Genomic DNA, 19,820 nt, shown 5'->3' on the forward strand with positions numbered 1-19,820 from the left:
GGCTTGCTGGACACACGGGTCTCTGCCACCCAAGCGGCACAGGCCATCCTTAGCTGCTGCGCGGTCTCAGGTAACATTTTACCCCACAAAAAAGAACTTTCTGTTTTGAAAACAACACAGTTCATTTTTTTTCTCTTTTCTCATGTGGCCAAACTGACAGGGATATGTAAGTAAACCAAAAACAAAGTAAAACCAGAAAAACCCAACCAAACACAAAAACAAAATACATCAACCAAAAACACTTTATTCTGAAGTTTATTTTGGACAAACTAGTTGAAGACAGGTTACAACGGTACACACGTCGCACAGAAAGATGGGAAAATCAGCCGGTGCTGGAGCTTGCTCTGCTGCAGGCAGGCACGGCTGGCAGCCCTGGGCCCACGCCCACCACCAGAGGAGCTGGCTTTCCTCACAAAAAAAATCACACTAGACCTACGTAAACCGAAGTTCCCTCTTGCAGAAAAGAGTAATACACACGTTCACGTCAACCAATCTTTCCGGTTCTGTAGATCTGGAGCAATCAAGGCTCCGTGGAATGCCACACCCACCGTCTGCTCGGAACACCTGGGCTTCGAGGCAGCGACAGCACCTCCCGCAGCCGGGCACCCAGGGGAGCAAAGCAACAAAAGCCTCAGGTTTGCTTGTTATCTGCAGTTCATGGGCCAGGACTCCAACCCCGTGACCGCACACCTGGCGGGCCGGAGACACCCCGCGCAGCCAGACCACTGCAGCCGCAGGACACTACCTCCTGTCCTTTTTACCCGCTTTCCTCTTCCCGGAGAGCAAGTGCTTGGGCTTCATATCGAACACGTGTCTGTCGGCTTCTCCTTTCTTCCCCAGGCGGTTCATCTTCCTCTGAGCGTTCTTCATCATAGTCTTGGCTTTCTTCACCATCTGCACAGGGACACACAACACACGTCAGCTCCCAATTCTCCGTGGGCCCCGTGGCGACCCGTCAACAGCCCTCCCTAACCGTCCAGATCTGTTCTGCCAGAAGTGCTGGCGGGTCTCCGTCCCCGCAGTCTGAGGGTCTGCAGACCTCAGGCCTGTGCGCGCGAGGACGGGATGAACGCTGTACCCAGACGAGGCCTGTGCCCCACGGGATCTGGGAGGTCAGGGCCTGCATGCCGTAGCTCCACTCAGACAAGCAAGAAAACGGACAGTCAGCCCAGGAAACCACGCTGCTCGCATCAGACTCACAAACAGCCACGCTGGTACTAAAATCCAGATTTCTAGGAGATGGCACAGTACAATGGAAAGCTCTGTACCTAAACTTTCAAAATGCAAAATCTAACAATTTTTTGTATTTATTTAAATAAAAAAAAATTTTAAGTGAAACAGACTATGTATATCTCAAGTGTCTTTCCCAAAGACTGACCAAAACCGCTCCCTACAGGGGCTCCAGCCTCCAGGCTCTGAACGCAGTGTCCTATGACATCACAGCGCCCTATGACATCATGCTCCTGTCCACCCACTCCGCATGGGGCACCAGCCCTCCCCTGGTGGTCACTGCCCTCTACACGACTGCTGTAGGGTGTGTCCGGAGCCCAGGAGACCCCAGCAGAGGCACATCACAAGGACTAACCTTGACATCCCGAAGACCAGAGACATCCCGTGGAGTCCGAGAGCAGCTGCGGCTGCGGGCTATAGACGTGGGTGGAACAGAGTCCTCCCGTTTCCTCTTCCTAGTAACACTCCGAGACCTTCTCGCCTGGACTGCGTAATGGGCCTGAAGAGCAAAAAAGCAAATTTAAGGCTGTAATCACACACACAAAATTACACCATCAAGAGAACAAGTCGCTGAAGAGTTTTTTAAGATTTTATTGAATAAGCTAAAGCTCTTTCACATATTAGTACTGGTCAAATGTTCCTCTTCACTTAACACAGCTGCTTCACGTTACAAGTGATTTTAACTCCAACAGAAAGCATCGACTTAACACTGGCCACTGCATGACGTTCTTCCCTTAGCCTGGATCACAAGACTGACATCCCAATTTCTATTTCCGGTGTAAAGCGTCCTCTCCCCGCAACCTTGGGCTTATGTACCTGAACACCAGGAGCAGCCCTCAGAAAGCTCAGAGCAGACGTTAAGCAGACACACCCACTGCACCTGGGCGGGGTAGCCCTGCTCGCCGTGGTGGGAGCCCTGGTAACCCGTTTCCTGTCTGCAAACAACACAATGCCTCGACAGGCGTGCTGGCACTCGGCCGGCACGTAAAACGTCTGTTAAAGTAACGCTCCACATGAGCAAGGCACTGTCCACATTCCTGATTAAAATTAATCTAATCCCTTTGGAAAAGGGATTTAATAAGTTATCTTTTGATTTTGATTATTCTAAGAATGTTTCAATAAAATAATTAAGAATATGAAAAAGCTATTTTATACAAGACTGTGTATGCTCCAGAGCTGCCTGCGTGGCTTAATCAATTAAGCAACTAAGTCATTTTCCCCCCCCAACTAACTCTTTAATTTTGACTCCGGTCATCCGGGTCCTGGGATCAAACACGCGACGGGCTCAAGGGCTCCACACTCAGCAGGGAGTCGGCTTCAGATGGTCTCTCCCTCTGCCCCTCCCTCCACTTACATGCAGTTGCTCTAAAATAAAATCTTTATTTTTTTAAATTTTTATTTATTTATGATAGTCACACAAAGAGAGGGGGCGGGGGGGCAAAGACATAGGCAGAGGGAGAAGCAGGCTCCATGCACCGGGAGCCCGACGTGGGATTCGATCCCGGGTCTCCAGGATCGCGCCCTGGGCCAAAGGCAGGCACCAAACCGCTGCGCCACCCAGGGATCCCTAAAATAAAATCTTTAAAAAAGTATTTGCTCCAGCAAAATTCATCAGGGATAAAAAAATTCCAATAGTTACCTCACAAACCCGACAATCTCTGGGCCCCCAGGAAAACAGTTCTGAACTGTTTTCAGACAGCCCAAGCTCCTCTCACACTCTGCTACCCCACAGGTGAGAGAGCCTGGGCCCTAAGGCACAGCCGTATGCGGCCCAGGACATACGTGACCGGGACCATCTCCACACACTTACGTGGTCTTTGTCATCCATGTCAACGCCAAGACTGCGCATCTCATTCTCTAACACCTTCCGCTGAACCTGAACACAGAGAAAAAGGGATTGAAGCAAAATTAGTTTGATGAAATGTTTAAAAAAAAAAGTTCAACAGAAAATGAGAACACATACCTTACAATGATCTAGGATACATTTCTTTTAGGAATTATATCTTTTAATCGTCTCACGTTCACATTTTGGGACAATCACTAAAGCCAAGGAAACCAACATTTCCCAGGAAGTGGCCACGTCTAAGACAACATACTCTTCGCATCCTCGGATTCTGCACACCTCTGCAGGAAGTCTACATTCAAGGGGCCCCGAGGCTGAGCTCACAGGATGTGCCCCAAGACACAAACTCCAGGGGCAGCTTCTCCTCCCAAGCCCACTGAGCACCACCAGGGAACCAGGCGGATTCCAGTGTGCCAAGGGGCTATCATGTGCCACCCCGTGAACACAGTATCTCAGACACACGAGCGTCCACTGAGACGTGTGGGGAAAATCATCGTTCCCCCCGCCTCCCTCTGCTCACACTCTAGTTGCCCTGCACACCGTCCTGGCTTGCGGAGGCTCCCACTGTTTGCTGTCACATCCTGGGGCTGGAAGGCACCCAAGGACCCAGCCTGACCTGCTGCCCTGATGGGCACAGAGCAGGAGATGAAGATCCTACAAAGACGGGGATGAGACAGAAAGAACTGCTATCATGTGGCCGACCTGCACCTAAAGTGTAAGTCTCGTTGTCCTCTCCAGTCACGGAGGCCAAGAAATCGCCCAAGGATTTAACCCGGACTGGCATAGATTTCTGTAAACTGCAAAGGATTAGAGTCCTGACTCGCAGAGAAATTAAAGAGGAACTGGCGACTGATGGCTTTTCTGCCACAGATCCCAAATCACAACCTCACAGGTCTGGCAGAGAGGCTAACTCCCACAGTGCTGGACCAGGAAGCCACCAGGATGGCGCCATCAGCCAACACGGCCGATCAGAGCTCCACCCACCTCAGATGCCAGCACGCATCAACACCAACAGAACAGTACGTGCGATCCAATCCCACGGCCACACGTGGGTCGAAATGTCGCAGTTAGCAAATCGGATCCATACAAGCCGTCCGGCACTCTGGAAACACAGAACTTGCCTTCTTAGCCGTCCGAGGCATCCTGGGGCCCTGTGTGTTCTTCTCCTTGGACTGCAGAATTTTCAGCTTCTTTTTTTCCCGAATTTGCTTCGCTAGCTGGCGGATCTCCCCCATCTCTTCGTCCTCGCTCTCAGACTCACTGTCGTACTCGCCAGCTGCTGTCCTCAGCTCTTCTTCTTTTTCTAACTCTTCTAATTTCTTTAAAAAAATAAAATAAAATAAACAATTCTAATGAAGCACAACAAAGAAAAACTCTTAAGTGTAGCAATGCTGTATGGGAGCTCGGTTCCCCTTGGTCTTTCAGGGGGCGACAAGTGCCATCACCTGGTCCCAGTGACGCTCATGGGCTCGATTCCCAGCAGTGAGCCCACAGGCCCCATGAGCTGTCCTGTGCTGTTTCTCTCACTTTACCAACTACTGCAGACATCAGGGTGCAATATGCAGACATCACCTCCCTCCCTCCCTCCCCAGTACCACCCCTCCCCACACATGAGAGCACAACCGTGCGTGGAAAAGTAAACCTTATTAATGTGAGCGGATACGACACTACAACATCCCCTTCATCCATTCTAAGCCCATCCCCAAGCACGAACGCCACTGCTGGCAGCAGCTGGGAAGGAGCAGGAAATATTCTTTCTTTAAAAACCCTGAGGACAGGACGCCTGGGTGGCTCAGTGGCTGAGCATCTGCCTTTGGCTCAGGGCGTGATCCTGGGGAGTCCCAGTCTCCCTGCCTCTCTCATAAATGGAAAGTAAAATCTTAAAAAAAAAAAACAACCTTCATAAATCCTCTTCCTTCTCTAATTCTCCCATTTTTCTCTCCTTTGTATTTTTATTTTATTTTTTTAGTTAAGATCTTATTTATTTATTCATGAGACACATGGAGAGAGGGAGAGACACAGGCAGAGGGAGAAGCAAGCTCCATGCAGGGAGCCTGATGTGGGACTCGACCCCAGGCACGCCCTGGGCTGAAGGTGGCGCTAAACCGCTGAGCCACCCCAGCTGCCTGCAAGATTGTTTTTAAAGAGGAACCTGCTAAGAGACATCCAGTAGGAAGAAGCCGCCACTGAAGAACAAAAGCCCCAGGTCAGGCCGATAGGTCAGGCCAGAGGACCGTGGCGGCAGCAGCACAGGACCTGAGGAGGACGACAGGGAGCTCGCGGCCAGCAGAGTTCACCTGCCCCACACAGGAGGCCAGGGCTAACCCGGAGGAGAGCACAGTGCAGGGCCGAGCAGCAGAGCCCTGGGGTCTCCAGGACCCTCGCAGGAGAAGGCTGCTGCTGGAGGGGGCAGGTGAGGGGAGCACCGTGATGCAGAAGGCACAAGGCAATAAGTACAGTCAGGCCCACACGGTGCTTGTACCTTCCCGGTTACTGAGGAACAGAAACCACATGCTTCAGCAAGTGACACAGACCTGCATGATGTCGGGATCAATGTAATCAGCTACGTTATGGCCTTCCCAGATCTCGGGTATCTTATCATGCTTCTCAGAGGAGTTCATCAGATCCCAGTACTCTGAAGTTAAAAAGAAAGTTTACGTTTACTGTAACATCCAATACCTGCAACCACGACGTGCCCGAAATGACTCCTCACACGTCTCTCCGGGAAGACGACGGGCGTTCGTGCTCAGCACAGCAGAGACACCCCATGGAGGAGGGGCTGCAAACACCCTGGCTCGCCCAGCACCTCCAGCCCCAGGGCCCAGGGCGGGAGGCCAAGGCAGCAGACGCCTGCACCTGCACCCACACGCCACGCAAGCAAACCCAACCCTCCTCCTGAAGCCACAGACCCCGGTGGCACACAAGTCATCTCTAAGAGGTGAAGGGCACCGCTGCCCTCCCACAGCTCCCTGAGCGCCAGCAGCCTTACTCTGAAGGTCCAAAATGTAATCATCCCCCAGCTCCACTTCGAGGTCTCGTTCCTGCAATGAAGGAGCAGACAACTCCATCAGCCCCCGTTGGCCTTCCAGGCGCGCAAATGCGGAGCCCCCTCCTCGCCCCAGGAGACAGCCTCTTCTCCAACCCACAGCCCACCCCTGACACCTGTGTGGCCTGGCTCCGGTGTCCCAGCGGTCCCACCATGTCCACCTCCCTCCCACCCAAAAGGGCAGGGGCCTTGGTCGGGTCACGGCTGTGCTCGTAGAGCCCGACAGCATGGCCCAGACACCCTCAGCGTCATGCCCCCTGCCCACTCCAGGCTCACACAGCCTTCTGCACCCCTGAAGCAGACCTACCCGCTTCCTCCTGGGCTCCCCGATGTCCATTCTCTTCCTGCGTGCCACCACTCCCTCGGGGATGAAAGGGGGCCTCTCCTGAGGAGACATCACCGGAGAAAGTTTTGTGCAATGCCTTGCTGAATGCAAAGGAGCACAAAGGTGGAAAACCAGAGGCACACTCCCTCTCCGCAAAGCCAGACTAACAACACCAGAAGAGGACTGGGCGGGGGCACAGGCCAACTGGGCAAGGAAATGGGATGACTCCATAGGGATCTGCAGTTTATTTAGAAAAAATAAGTGCCAAAGTTCTCAGGCAAAATCACCAACAAAAAAGCAGGAACAGGTGAAACAAAGTAGATGAAAGCAATCTAGACGGAAACTCAGTACACAGGAGAATTTAACAGGAAGATACAGCATTTCATCATCAGTTCTGAGAAAAATGACTCTCCTGGTGAAAACAAAGCTGGGTAGCTGCCTGCTTCCTAAGAACAAAGCGTGCGAGACTGAGCAAAAACTTCTGTTCAAGGCAGGAAAAATTAAAAAATGAAACCATCCAAGAATAGAAGAAAAATACTTTTAAAAAGCATTTTTGGAATGAACGGTTTTGTGCCTGACACAAAACTGGTAGCTGCAAAAAAATACCAACGTTAGTTAATAGCACATAACTAAGTTTTAAATAGCCTATGTTAAAGGCGTATAATCTAAGGTTGAAAAAGAAAACCCTAATCAAAAAGCAAATGACCAAAAGAAAAAAAAAATCTCACCCAAAAGAACCCCCCCAAAAAACCAACCTAGGGACACCTGGGTGGCTCAGGGGTTGAGCATCCACCTTCAGCCCAAGGCGTGACCCTGGGGTCCCAGGATCGAGTCCCGCATCGGGTTCCCTGCAGGGAGCCTGCTTCTCCCTCTGCCTGGGTCTCTGCGTCTCTCTCTCATGAATAAATAATATCTTAAAAAAAAAAAAAAAAGAACCCTACAAACCACACGCGTCTGATTTCCTTTACGTAAAAACTTTAAATTAAATGAGTAAAAGATCAATGATCTGAAGAAACAACGGGCCAATAAGCTCACGAAAAGGCTTGCGTGACAGGGCACCTTGCTGGGCCATGAATTCAAGCCCCACATGGGGTGTAAAGATCACTTAAAAATAAAATCTTCAAAAATAAAAAAATGCTCGCCTACACTAATCATTACAGAAATCCCAAATATGGGACCAACTTTAATGGGTCAGACTGACATCAGCGATCCGGGCCATGCGCAGTGTAATCCAGGCAGGCATGTCTGTAGGACACAGAGCTCTCAGTGCCCACCATAAAACTCACTCTACACACACACATCTGTAATTAAAAACAAAGACGTAAGGAAAAAAGATGTGCAGCTGAGTACCACGGATGCAAGGAAACAAAAAAAATTTTTTTTTGAGAGACAGCAAGCATGAGAGTGCACACAAGCCAGGGGAGGGGCAGAGGGGGAAGTGAACCCCCCACTGCATGGAGCTCGACACAGGATTCGATCCCATGACCCTGAGATCATAACCTGAGCCGAGGGCAGACACTTCACCCACAGGGACACCCAGGTGCCCCCGAAAATATTTTTTTGAAGGTTGATTTTCGCATTTTAGAGATAGCAAGAGTGGGAGGGACGGAGAGGTGGAGAGCATCTCAAGCAGACGCCCTCTGGGGCTGCCTGCCCCCACTCCCCGACACAGGGCTTGATCCCACGACTCGGAGATCATGACCTGAGCTGAAGCCCAGAATCAGACATGTAACCGGCTACACCACCCAGGCGCTCCAGAAAACAAAAATTTTCAAAGAACGTGACACATTTCCATGCTTGAAAATTTTTTTAAATGTTCACACACTACAAAGATTTCCCAGAAGATACACAAGACAGCCGCTAACCGCCATGGTGGAGTGGGCGGCAGGGTCTCCCTCGGCACCTGTACAGCCCGGGACACACGACGTGGTTTCCACGGAGGCCTGCGTGAGGCAGGAGCCCAGTCAGCGCAGGTCCCGGCTCGCAGGCCCGAGGGAAGGCAGCCTCACCTTGTTGTCTCTCTTGTGCGGCACAGCCAGGTGCAGCCTGTTCAGCACCTCGTTCACTTTATTTCCTTTCATTTTGGTTTCGACTCGATGAGCCAGAAGCCTGTCACAAGCCTGAGAAGTGAGGAAACAGGGCAGGACTCACGAGGCATCCCCGCTACAGGGCTGCAGGGGGGCCCGCGGCAGAACCGAGCCCCCTGCTCACCAGCTGCCTGCGTTCCAAAGCTCTAGACCTACTACACGCTTCTCCTCAGGAGTCAGAGCGGCCGCTGCTGTCTTGGGGTCACCTCGAGGTCCCCGTAAGCTCCCGGGGCAGGGCCCTTCCCAGGCACCCCACGCCCCTTCCAGGCCTGCCTCCCGCCTCTAGGGAGCCCCTCGCCAGGTTCACGACCCCCCAGACTCCAACTGAAGCGCCAGGGCAGCGGCAACCACAGCATCGGATGGGCCCCGGTTCACAGGAAAAGGACGACGGTGTAAAAGTGATCAGACTTGCAAGGGAAATCTAACGGGAGCGGCCTTACTCCGAGTTCCTCTTGCTCCTTCTGCCTCGGGACAAGTTGTGCAACAGCACAGCTCCCACAGCCTGCCTGGCAGGACCAGGGCAGCAGGCGGCGGACGAGGCGAACACCCCTCGTGCAGGGGAGTCACAGTATCCCCGTCAGCCCCCGCTCAACTGGGTGGGTGGGGAGCGGGGCTCCCTGCCCACGACGGACGCCTCTCACAACAAAGGCAGTAACGAGATGGACAAGGCACTGACCTCGGTTTTCACTTGAATAACCCCTTCCTCTGTCAGGGTACTGGTCTCAACCACGGGAAATCCTGCAGCCTGCAAATCTGCAAATATTTTCTGGGAAGACAAAACAAAAACGAGAGCGCCATTGTTTCCACTTCTGCATGTAATGATTCTCGCTGTTTTTCATGTGGGTATCACAAATGCTAACTGGCACGTCCGTGGTTTGTTTCTAATTCTTCTAAAGGCTACTTCCCCCCAATACTGAATTTTCCCTATATTCTTCTATGATTAAGAAAACACCACCGTCAGGATCAAACCAGATTACAGAAGCCAACTACAGAAGTTCCCTAGAACATTCTGTAAGACGTAGTGCTGGTGTGGTTCCTTAGAAGGAACCTGGCAACATCAAGCTACAGTTTTTAAAATGTTTTCAATACTATTTTTATTTTTTTAATACATTTATTTTTCATTGGTGTTCAATTTGTCAACATACAGAATAACACCCAGTGCTCATCCTGTCAAGTGCCCCTCTCAGTGCCCCCCACCCAGTCACCCCACCCCCCACCCTCAATACTATTTTTTATTTTTATTTTTTAAAAGATTTTATTTATTCATGAGAGACACACAGAGACAGAGGCAGAGACACAGGCAGAGGGAGAAGCAAACTCCACACAGGGAGCCTGACATGGGACCTGATCCGGGGTCCCCAGGATCACGCCCTGGGCCGAAGGCGGGGATACCGCTGTTACTATGAGCAACTGCAGAACGGAGTGTCCCCCCGGGGCTTGCCACACCTCGAAGCCTGCTGCTCCTTCACTCATTCAACTCATGCCCCAAACTCATTTTCCCACAAATCTATGCGGCAGGCAAGAGGCCCTCCAAAACCCGCCCCCCCCCCCACCTAAATCCCTACTCTGCAGGTGCTGCTCAGAGCACAGGGCCACCCCAGGCCTGAAGAGACAAGGCCTATCTTCAGGCACGTGGGGTGCTGTAAGGCACACGGGTACTGTCCTGATGAAGGCAGGCCATTCCCACAGCCTCCACGGAGGGCAGAGGTCAGGGAAGGTCAGCTTTAGCCGGCCAGTAAGAAAACAAAGCTGAACTAATATTGCTAAAATCCTTCTAGACTTCAGTTGTCTGAAACGATGACTTGGAATCAGCAGGTAACAAACCTGACAACACAGAGGGGACTTACCTGATCGTCTTCAGGAAGCTCAGCTATCCTCTTCACGTCACACTTGTTTGCTACGACTATGAGCGGCTGGAACAGAACAAACGGACAATGAAGTACGTGTCCTCAGGGCACAGGTTCTACGCTGACAGCATGGGGGCCCCCCCGCACCTTGTTGATAAAGAGAGGCTTGATGTTCTGGAAGAGCTCCAGCTGCTCCGTCAGCCCATGCCCACACTGCTCAGACAGGTCCATCACGTACAGAACCGCAGCGCGCAGGTGAGCCAGGGCCGTGATGGCCTGCATCTCGATGGTGTTCCGATCCTCCAAGGGGTGGTCCAGGATCCCCGGCGTGTCTACGACCTAATGGTCAGATCTGTTACCGCAAAGTGCACATTCCCACAGCCTTCCTGCCAGCACACCCTGGAAGTGACGCCCATACCCAAACCAGGATATAAAATGTAGCTCTCCTGACTGACCGTAATGAAATAACCTTTAAATATTAAGAAATAAGGTGGATGAGGTGAACCCCAGGGAGCTCACTAAAGAGCCAGCCGATGACCTGGAGAAAAAGACTTTTTTTTTTTTTAAAAACACAAGCTCTATGCCAACATGGGGCTTGAACTCCTGTCCCCGACGTCAAGAGCCACATGTCTACTGAGCCAGCCAGGGGCCCCAACGGCACAGCCCACCACAGAGGAGGACAGAAGGAACACTGATCATTTATAAAATTAAGTTTTACTGTGGATACTGCTCTACCCTCTAAAATGGCTAATAAATGTCGTTTCTCGTGACAGGGTCAGAAACACCAAGGAGACTTGTTTGTTTGGAAGCACCGCCGTCAGCACAGTGCAGACATCCACGCGGGCCGCTGGCTGCCTCCCTGAGTTCTATCAGAACCAAGAACCGCCCTCGGGCAGCCGAGAAGCTCAGGGGAGTTTTGTCCATGGGGCAGTCCTGGTGACCCCGAGAACGTCTCCCACCCCTCGCATCCTCCTCCGAGTGCCACGGGAATGGGGGAGACACTCCAGGCGTGTGCTGTTAAAGGGGAGAGCTCTGACCTGCCAGCGCAGATACTTATAATCCATGTGCCCCACAAACAGAGACTTGGTCGTAAACGCATAGGGCTGGACATCCACATCTGCTCTCGTCACCTAAAACAAAGCAATCACACAAGTTCCAAACCTCATTCTCCCTCAAATAAGGTAAATGTGGCACCTATGTGTTATTAAGACTAATGATTGGGATCCCTGGGTGGCGCAGCGGTTTGGCGCCTGCCTTTGGCCCAGGGCGTGATCCTGGAGACCCGGGATCGAATCCCACGTCGGGCTCCCGGTGCATGGAGCCTGCTTCTCCCTCTGCCTGTGTCTCTGCCTCTCTCTCTCTCTCTGTGACTGTCATAAATAAAATAAAATAAATTTTAAAAATAAATAAATAAATAAATAAATAAATAAATAAATAAATAAATAAATAAAAGACTAATGATTTTGGCATTAAAACAAAACCAGGGGCAGCCCAGGTGGCTCAGCAGTTCAGCGCAGCCTTCAGCCCAGGGCCTGATCCTGGAGTCCCCGGATCAAGTCCCACATCAGGGTCCCTGCAGGGAGCCTGCTTCTCCCTCTGCCTGTGTCTGTCTGTCTCTCTCATGAATAAATTTTAAAAATCTTAAAGGAGGGATCCCTGGGTGGCGCAGCAGTTTGGCGCCTGCCTTTGGCCCAGGGCGCGATCCTGGAGACCCGGGATCGAGTCCCACGTTGGGCTCCTGGTGCATGGAGCCTGCTTCTTCTTCTGCCTGTGTCTCTGCCTCTATCATAAATAAATAAAAATTAAAAAAAAAAATCTTAAAGGAGACAGACCTCACACAATCACACTGCTGAGGACAGAAGCTGCCACTCCCTGATGGTCGGACAGGCTCCACTCCCTCATGCCACAGGCCCGTGCAGGGACACTGCAAATCAGACGGGGAGGTGAGGGGCCTGGTACTCGGAGCATCCGTTAGCTTCTGCTCTGATCCACCCCAGCCCCGGTGATACCCCACAAACTTGCTGTGAAGACAGAAATGCTCACTGCTGATCCACCAGCCACACGGTCCCACAAACTCTCAAAATGTGGTCGGTGCAACCGAGGAACTGTTTACTGTTTAATTCTAACTTTCTTTTTTAAAGATTTTATTTATTTATTCATGAGAGACGCAAAGAGAGAGGCAGACACAGGCAGAGGGAGAAGCAGGCTCCGTGAGCCCAATGCAGGACTTGATCCCAGGACTCCGGGGTCACGCCCTGGGCTGACAGTGGCGCTAAACCACTGGGTTACCCAGGCTGCCCTATTCTAACTGATGAAGGGGCCACTGGCTCACAAGCGTTTGAGCCATCAGCTCGGTCATCACGTGTCATGTCAGCACAACTTGGGGACAAAATAAAAACCTGCAAATTGGCTTAAAGTCGAAGTGTTCCTGGCAGCAAGCAGTCACACATACGTAACTGCTGTTGTTTGGCACCTGAGCTGTTGCTGGTTGTGAACATACTTTTTATTACTTATGAACCAACAATTTATTTTTTTTACGGATTTATTTATTTATTTTAGAGGGCATGCACTGAAGAGCATGACTGGGAGGGGCAGAGGGAAAGAGAGAATCTCAAGCAGACCCTACTGCACAGGAGCCTGATGCAGGGCTCCATCTGACAACCCTGAGGTCGTGACCTGAGCAGAAATCAAGAGTTGGATGCTAGCAGACTGAGCCACCTGGGCGCCCCTCCGTTGCTATCTCTGCTCAGGTCCCTCAAGCTCAGCTTCGTTGTCTTGAAGCATGAAGTTACTAAATAGTGTCAAGTCCCAATTAATAAACTCACTCAAGTAAAGAGTAGCTCAACCACTCCCCACTACGTGGACCAAATACTTCACATGAGAAGTGGCCCATCAACCAAGGGGACATTCACCCACGAAATAGGAAGCCCAACTCAGCGAGTGCAGCCCGCCACAGTAGGCACGGGCACGCCCAGACTAGGCTGAGACAGCACGTCCTGGGAGAGGCTCTCTGTGTGTTAACAAAACTGTACCTGAACATCTTCAATCCCTTAGAAACTTATGAAACATGTACCAGAATAGAAAATACAATGTTTTTTGTAACAGCAATACAAATGTGGGTTCAGATGAACTTAATCCTCCCCTCAAGTAAAGGGCTGTGAGAGCCAAGGGCAGTATGACTCAAGGACTAATCGGCTGGTCATCCTCCCCATGGGGGCAGGACACAGCAGCCCTCAGGCCTCAAGTCCTTGGTCACCTGCCTTATCAACAGAGACTAACCTTATTGATGAAGCTGGACTTGCCAACGTTCGGGTATCCACAGAGAAGCAGGGTCCTCGTATTCGGGTCAATAGTTGGCAGACGGGACAGATGCTGGCGCACTGTGAGGTTCAGATTGCATATACTTAATTTCGCAAGAACAATCAAGAAACACTTTAAGATACGCTTCTCTTAGTTGGACTACAGTTTTATTAACCCCGCTCCAACGCTCTGCCATTCCGACATACAGAATGTGAGAAACAGGAAAAATATAAACAGGAAAAGGATTGGCTACAGGTGCACCACAGTACACAGGAGAGCATCTCCCCAATCTGGCTGTACCCAGAATCCCAGTCAACAGGTCAGAAGTGGAGGGAGAAACACACGTCTAAGTGCCCAGACCACTCTTACTAAGTGAGATGGTACTGGAAAGCATGTCTGAAGCATGCGTGCGTGCCACCGCTTCCTGCCCAGGCCATGGGCTGTTTCCACACAAGGACCACGTGCCTCATCGGCAAGGCACAGTCACGCCACTAGACTACCCTCAAGAATAAGCAAGAGAGATGCAGGATGCACTGCAAGGCAGAGGAGCACAACTTGTTACAAATTATTTGCAAGATGTGGGGGAGGGGGAAAGAAAATCAAATGACTTTACATTTGTAGCACAAAAATATATGTAAAAAGCCAAAAACTGTTTCATAAAAAATACTACACTAATTCAGAACTGTTCTCTTAAATAAAAATACCACTTAACAAAACTGGAGTAGCAATTTCATGCTAACACATATTACAAAGCTTTTTTTTTTTTTTTTCGGAAAGATTTGGGTGTGTGTGCTCAGGGGAGCCAGGGGAGGGCAGAGGGAGAGACTCTCAAGCAGACTCCCTGCTGAGCAGAGCCCGACAGGGGCAGATCCCATGACCCTGGGATCATGACCTGAGCTGAAACCAGAAGTCGGACACTTGACCAACTGAGCCACTCAGGCACCCTATATTGCAAAGCTTGGAAGAAAAAAAAAGTTAAAATCTCAATAGATAAAAAACCATGGGTCATTTCCCGCCCCCCATATTTTCGGGTATTTTCTTGTGATTTATAACATATGTGCCTTATGTACTATTAAAAGAATTTGTGTTTGCCACATTTAATAGTACTAGTGCTTTGTAAGAATTTTATTTTTTAAAAAAGATTTTTTTTATTTATTCATGAGAGACCCAGAGTGGCAGAGACAGGCAGAGGGAGAAGCAGGCTCCCTGCGGGGGGGCCTGATGCGGGACTCGATCCCAGGACCCCGAGGTCATGCCCTGAGCTGAAGGCAGACGCTCCACCGCTGAGCCACACAGGGATCCCCAGCGTTTTCACTAACTGCTTTTTTGATAATAACTAGCCTGCTGGAATTTCTCATAAGCTGGGTGGGAAAAGTAATTTGATCCTGTAAGATCTAAAATGAAACAAAACAAACATTCCAAAAATAAGTTCTTGACAAAAATCAAGAACCAGAACAGTACACAGTAACCACCGTTCTTGCTTACGGACAACAGATACCTTGCTCCAGGTACTCCAAACTCTGCTTCTGTCTCCGGATGATTGTACACATCCGCCCGAGGGCAGCACGCTTCAGCTGCTTGCAGCGGTACAGAGAGTCTCCGTACTTCATAAGCCGCACGTAATCTTTGGCCACACTTGAAGAAATCAGAACAAACACACGAAAGGTTTTTCACTTTGGTCAGTAATTCAAAACCTACTATGATAAGAAAATACCTACTTGTCCACTAAGTTTTTGGCAATGTTTATTTGTCCCAGAGCCAACTTGTAATGATCCTTGTCATAGAGAATGTTCATCAAATCGGCATAAAACGGATGAATATCCTAGAACAGAAACAAAGCAGTGTTTTGGCACAGGAGTCTCATCTCAACATGTCAGTAATTCTGGAGGTCACTTCTGTCTGCCCCACCGTGCCCCCTTCATCTCTCCCACGGCCCCAGCCAACTCTCCACTTGTGCATGCGCCCCCTCCCCCACTTCTCAAGACCCGAATCCATGCCTGCAGACATGCGGTCATTGTACCCCGTCCCCCCAAATGTAAAGGTCTGCAAGCCCCTTTGGCCCCCGACCCTCTGCTCCTGTCTTGGCAGGAATCACAGGAATGGCTCTTTTCTTCCCTAAACCCAATCGCGCCAGGAGCGTGTCCACCAATCATCAGCTCAGACCCTCCCCAAACTCCTTTCTTCCTCCCAGAATTCTGCAGCCAGCCAGCCACTCAGGCTTCGTGAGGCTTCCTATCAGCTGCCCCCAGGACCAACCTTCTGCTCCTGCAGGCTCGTGCTCCCACCCAACACTCAACACCAGCGTTCCCGGGGGCATTTCTCTCTCCACACTCATGTCCTGGGGGACTTCGCGTGGATCTAGGAGCACGGACGTCTCCAGGCCAGAGCGCTCATAAACCTCCGCTTGCATGTCTGCGCAGATGTCTGACCCACACTTCGGATCCCTCCTCCTCCTCCAGCCTCCCCCGCCCCCGTGTGGACAGATGGCCACCCTGCTGTCGCAGGTGCTCCGGGCCACCCGCCCTGTGAGCAAACCCACGAGTTCTTCCTCTCAAACACTCCACTTTCCAGCACCACAGATGTGTAACTCGGTGCATCACCTTCAAGTGGTCTGCTCCCCCCAAAGGCCGCTCGGCGGCATGAGGCTCAACTTGGAAGGCCTAAGGACAGAACTCACACCCTGCAGCAGCCAGCTGGCCCGCACATCCGCCCGACCCAGCCCGGGTACTCTCTCTCCACCACCCTACTCCACCGCCTGGGTCTTGATGGCTGTCGTGCTCCCAGGGCCTGAACAGAACCCAGACACGTCAATCACTGCGCGAGCGCAGCTACTCTAATATTCTCAGCTTAAAAAATGTGGGTGGGGTGGCATCTGGGGGCTCCGTCACTTAAGCACCTGACTCTTGGTTTCAGCTCAGGTCATGAGGCTCGTGGGATCGAGCCCCACGTCCATGCTGAGCACGGAGCCTGCTGCAGATTCTCTTGTGCTTCTTCCCAAGAAACTTCTAGGGTTCTCACCCTTTCCCCAGAAGCTTTCACGTGTTCAAGCGGCCTCTAGCGAGCACCTGCGGCATGCCGGGCCGGTCAGCTAGCACAATCTCCGCTCTTATTTTAAGCACACCTGTAATGGTTTAAAGGAACTCGTCCCCTCTGCCTTAACCTAGCTTTGTGGGCCATCTTGGGACAGTGGCAAATGCAGACTCGCCCCCTGTACTGCTGACCCGCCCTCACACCACCCTGCAGCGGTGTGACCTGCACAGCGACCTCACACGCAGTGCCTGCTCTCGCTTTCTCCGGCTCCGTCAACGGGCAAACTCGACTACGCCGGAAAGGCTTCAACTGTTTTAGCTTAATGCACAGACCGTAGCACCCCCCCCCAGGCCACAAAGAGGCCCACGCCAAGCTGAGCATGATCAGTGGCGGACCTCGGGCCACCGAAGCGACCTGAGGCCACAGGAGAAAGAGCCTTCCCAACAGGGAGGGAGGAAGGTCACGCCCGCTGGCGGGCCACCAGGCGCAGTGCAGGCTCTGGGAGAGCCGAGCTGGTTGGAGAGAAGGCCTGCGGCACAGCTCCGGACCCCGGTACGTGGGCTCTGGCTGCGGGACAGGAATCCAAACACCTGCGCTCTGTGCCCAGCTTTGCCACCAACTCAGGAAGTGTGACGGGTGCCGTGTGTCAGGGAAATACCTGAACCGGCTGCAGACACCGGTGACCTGAACGCTCACGCTCACACCGTTACTGCAGGGTCCCCGGGGCACTTACGTCTAACTTGGGGAAGTCCGTTAGAATCTGTGACAGTCGGTCATGGTAATTCTGCTGAGTGAATTTGACCTTCCTCATGTAAAAATGTCTAATGCGGTGGATTTGGTAATGTTTGTGGACGACCGTCGGAGTCTTGCGTTGAGTCTTCGACAAGGTCAGGTCGATAAAGTCCTGCAACAAAATCAGACACAGGAGATCCAGCAAAAGTGTACGCTTCTTACCCGTTCATCTGAAGCCCTCTTAGAAGACCAACCGTACCGTATGTGTAGAACTACGGATTCCTAACTAAATCTTTAATTTCTTATATTCAACTGTTTGTTCGTGTTCATAGTTTCAAGCCTTTAAAAAACCACTTAACAGCTAGCTACCAGGACCAGTCCCGCCCCTAACCTCTCCAGGCCGTCTTCCCAGCACGGCTGCTCCCCCTGTAGACCGGTGCCTGAAGCATAAGTCAGAGGAAAACGCTCGGAGGGAAAACAAGTCCTGCAGTTTCAGTTCGCAGGTCTTTGTGGAAACACGGACGTCAGTAAGACTGACACCCGCTCGGTGGTCTCCCAGGTCGCAGAGGCCGCGAGGACACAGGGTCTCGCCTGAAGCGCCCCCGCGGTCAGGCCGAGACAGGGACCTGCTGGACCCGCACGGCCCTCCCCCTCCCCCCTCCCCCCTCCCCGTGGCCCGCCGGGCGGGGCCAAGGGACCCTACCGCACCTCCCGTCCTCTGGGGGGAGGGCCCTGCGCACAGGACCCAGCCTGACCCGGCCCTGGAGACGACCCCCGACCCCAGGGGGGACCTGACCCCGAGGGAGGAACGTGACCCCCGAGCGGGGGACCAGGACCCTAGGGAGGGACCCGTGGCCCCGAGAGGGGACCCAGGACCTCGAGGGGGGGACCCAGGACCTCGAAGTGGGGGACCCCTGACCCCAAGGGGGAGGACCAGGACTCCGAGGAAGGAGCCCGCGACCCGAAGGAGGAACCCAGGACCCCGAGGAAGGAACCCCCGACCCGAGGGAGGCCCCTCCGCGTCCCCGGGGCCCCGCTAAGCCAGGCGGCCCTAGTCCGGAGACTATGTGCCGTAAGGGCGGTGGGCGCTGGAGGCGACCCGGTGCCCCCGAGACGCAGGCCCGGCCCGGCCCGCCCCTCCGCCGCCTACCTTGGCGGACGGCACCACAGTGATCTTCTTGAAGTTGTAGTGCGCCATGCCGGCTGCCAGCCACGCGGGACGGCGGGGGCGGGACTTCCGCCGGGGAGCCGGACTTCCGCCGGATGCGCGTCACTTCCGGGAGCTCCGGCGTCCTCGGGCGCGGCTTCCGGGTGTCACGGCGCCCCCTCCCGGCCGGAGGTCCCGGGGGGGTGGAGGGGGGTGGAAGGGGGTGGGTGGGGACGGGGCGGGATGGGGCGGACAGGCCTGCGGGGCGGGGACCCGGAGCTCAGGGTCCTCGGAGGACGTGGTGTCTGGGGGTCACGGGCCCGGGAACTGGGGAGCCCGGAGGACTCGGGGGTCGGGGCGCCGGGGTGTCGGCGGGGGATCCGATGGGGAGCGAGGCGGAGGCCGCGGTCAGCTGGGGCGGGCGGGGGCGAGGACAAGCCCTGGGGCCCGCGTCCGCGCAGCGCCTCCGCCCGCTGGGCGCCCCGACCCCCGTGACTCGGCCGTGAGGTTCCGGCTGCCCTGCGGGACTCCGCCCCCGGGCGCGCCGGCCCAGCTCTTCCCGCGCCCCGCCGGCTCGGCCCGACCCGGCGCCCCAGCCGGCGTCTCCCCGTCGCACGCGTTCGCCGTCACTCGTGACCTGCCCGCGTGCGGGACTCCGGGGCGTATCGGCCTCCCGGCCCGCGAGAGGATGCGCGATCGCCGACCCCGACCCCCCGGACTTCGGGCCCAGAGCGCGTGGCTCCGACGGGGCGCCCGGGGCGCAGGGACAGGCGGACGGGGACGGTAGGGCGGCGGCGAGCGGCGGGGCTTCGGCTCCCCCCACATACACCCGCGCCGCCCCCCGCACCGCCTCCCCTCCCCCACCCGCCTCACACCCCGCCCCCCCACACCGCCTCTCCCCCTCCCGCCTCACACCCCGCCCCCCGCACCGCCTCTCCCCTCCCCCTCCCGCCTCACACCCCGCCCCCCCGCACTACGTCCCCCTCCCGCCTCACGCCCCGCCCCCACACACCTCCTCTCCCCTCCCCCTCCCGCCTCACACCCCGCCCCCCGCACCGCCTCACGTCACACCCCGCCCCCCCGCACTACGTCCCCCTCCCGCCTCACGCCCCGCCCCCACACACCTCCTCTCCCCTCCCCCTCCCGCCTCACACCCCGCCCCCCGCACCGCCTCACACGTCACACCCCGCCCCCCCGCACTACGTCCCCCTCCCCCTCCCGCCTCACGCCCCT

General features: G+C 53.9%; 1 protein-coding gene across 1 annotated transcript; it reads right to left on the reverse strand.

Moving 5' to 3' along the window:
• Positions 1-224: 224 nt before the first annotated feature.
• On the reverse strand, positions 225-19,076 carry GTPBP4 (GTP binding protein 4). The gene is made up of 17 exons (XM_026017078.2): positions 18,591-19,076; positions 17,442-17,612; positions 15,397-15,500; positions 15,177-15,313; positions 13,658-13,758; positions 11,416-11,508; positions 10,526-10,717; positions 10,379-10,444; positions 9,208-9,297; positions 8,454-8,564; positions 6,427-6,504; positions 6,063-6,114; positions 5,608-5,708; positions 4,195-4,392; positions 3,041-3,106; positions 1,586-1,729; positions 225-894 (listed from the first exon to the last, which is right to left on the reverse strand). The coding sequence occupies exons 1-17, from the start codon at positions 18,636-18,638 to the stop codon at positions 742-744; spliced, it is 1,905 nt and encodes a 634-aa protein (XP_025872863.1). The 5' UTR covers positions 18,639-19,076; the 3' UTR covers positions 225-741.
• Positions 19,077-19,820: the final 744 nt, after the last annotated feature.

This window comes from Vulpes vulpes, chromosome 2 (assembly GCF_048418805.1).
Source record: "Vulpes vulpes isolate BD-2025 chromosome 2, VulVul3, whole genome shotgun sequence".
NCBI classification, from domain to species: domain Eukaryota; kingdom Metazoa; phylum Chordata; class Mammalia; order Carnivora; family Canidae; genus Vulpes; species Vulpes vulpes.

Coding starts and splice junctions, on each gene's coding strand:
- GTPBP4 (XM_026017078.2), bottom strand. CDS start 18,638: ATGGCGCACTACAACTTCAAGAAGATCACTGTGGTGCCGTCCGCCAAG. Junction 17,613..18,590: donor CTGTGGTGCCGTCCGCCAAG/GTAGGCGGCGGA, acceptor ATTTTGTTGCAG/GACTTTATCGACCTGACCTT. Junction 4,393..5,607: donor TTGATCCCGACATCATGCAG/GTCTGTGTCACT, acceptor ATTTTTTTAAAG/AAATTAGAAGAGTTAGAAAA.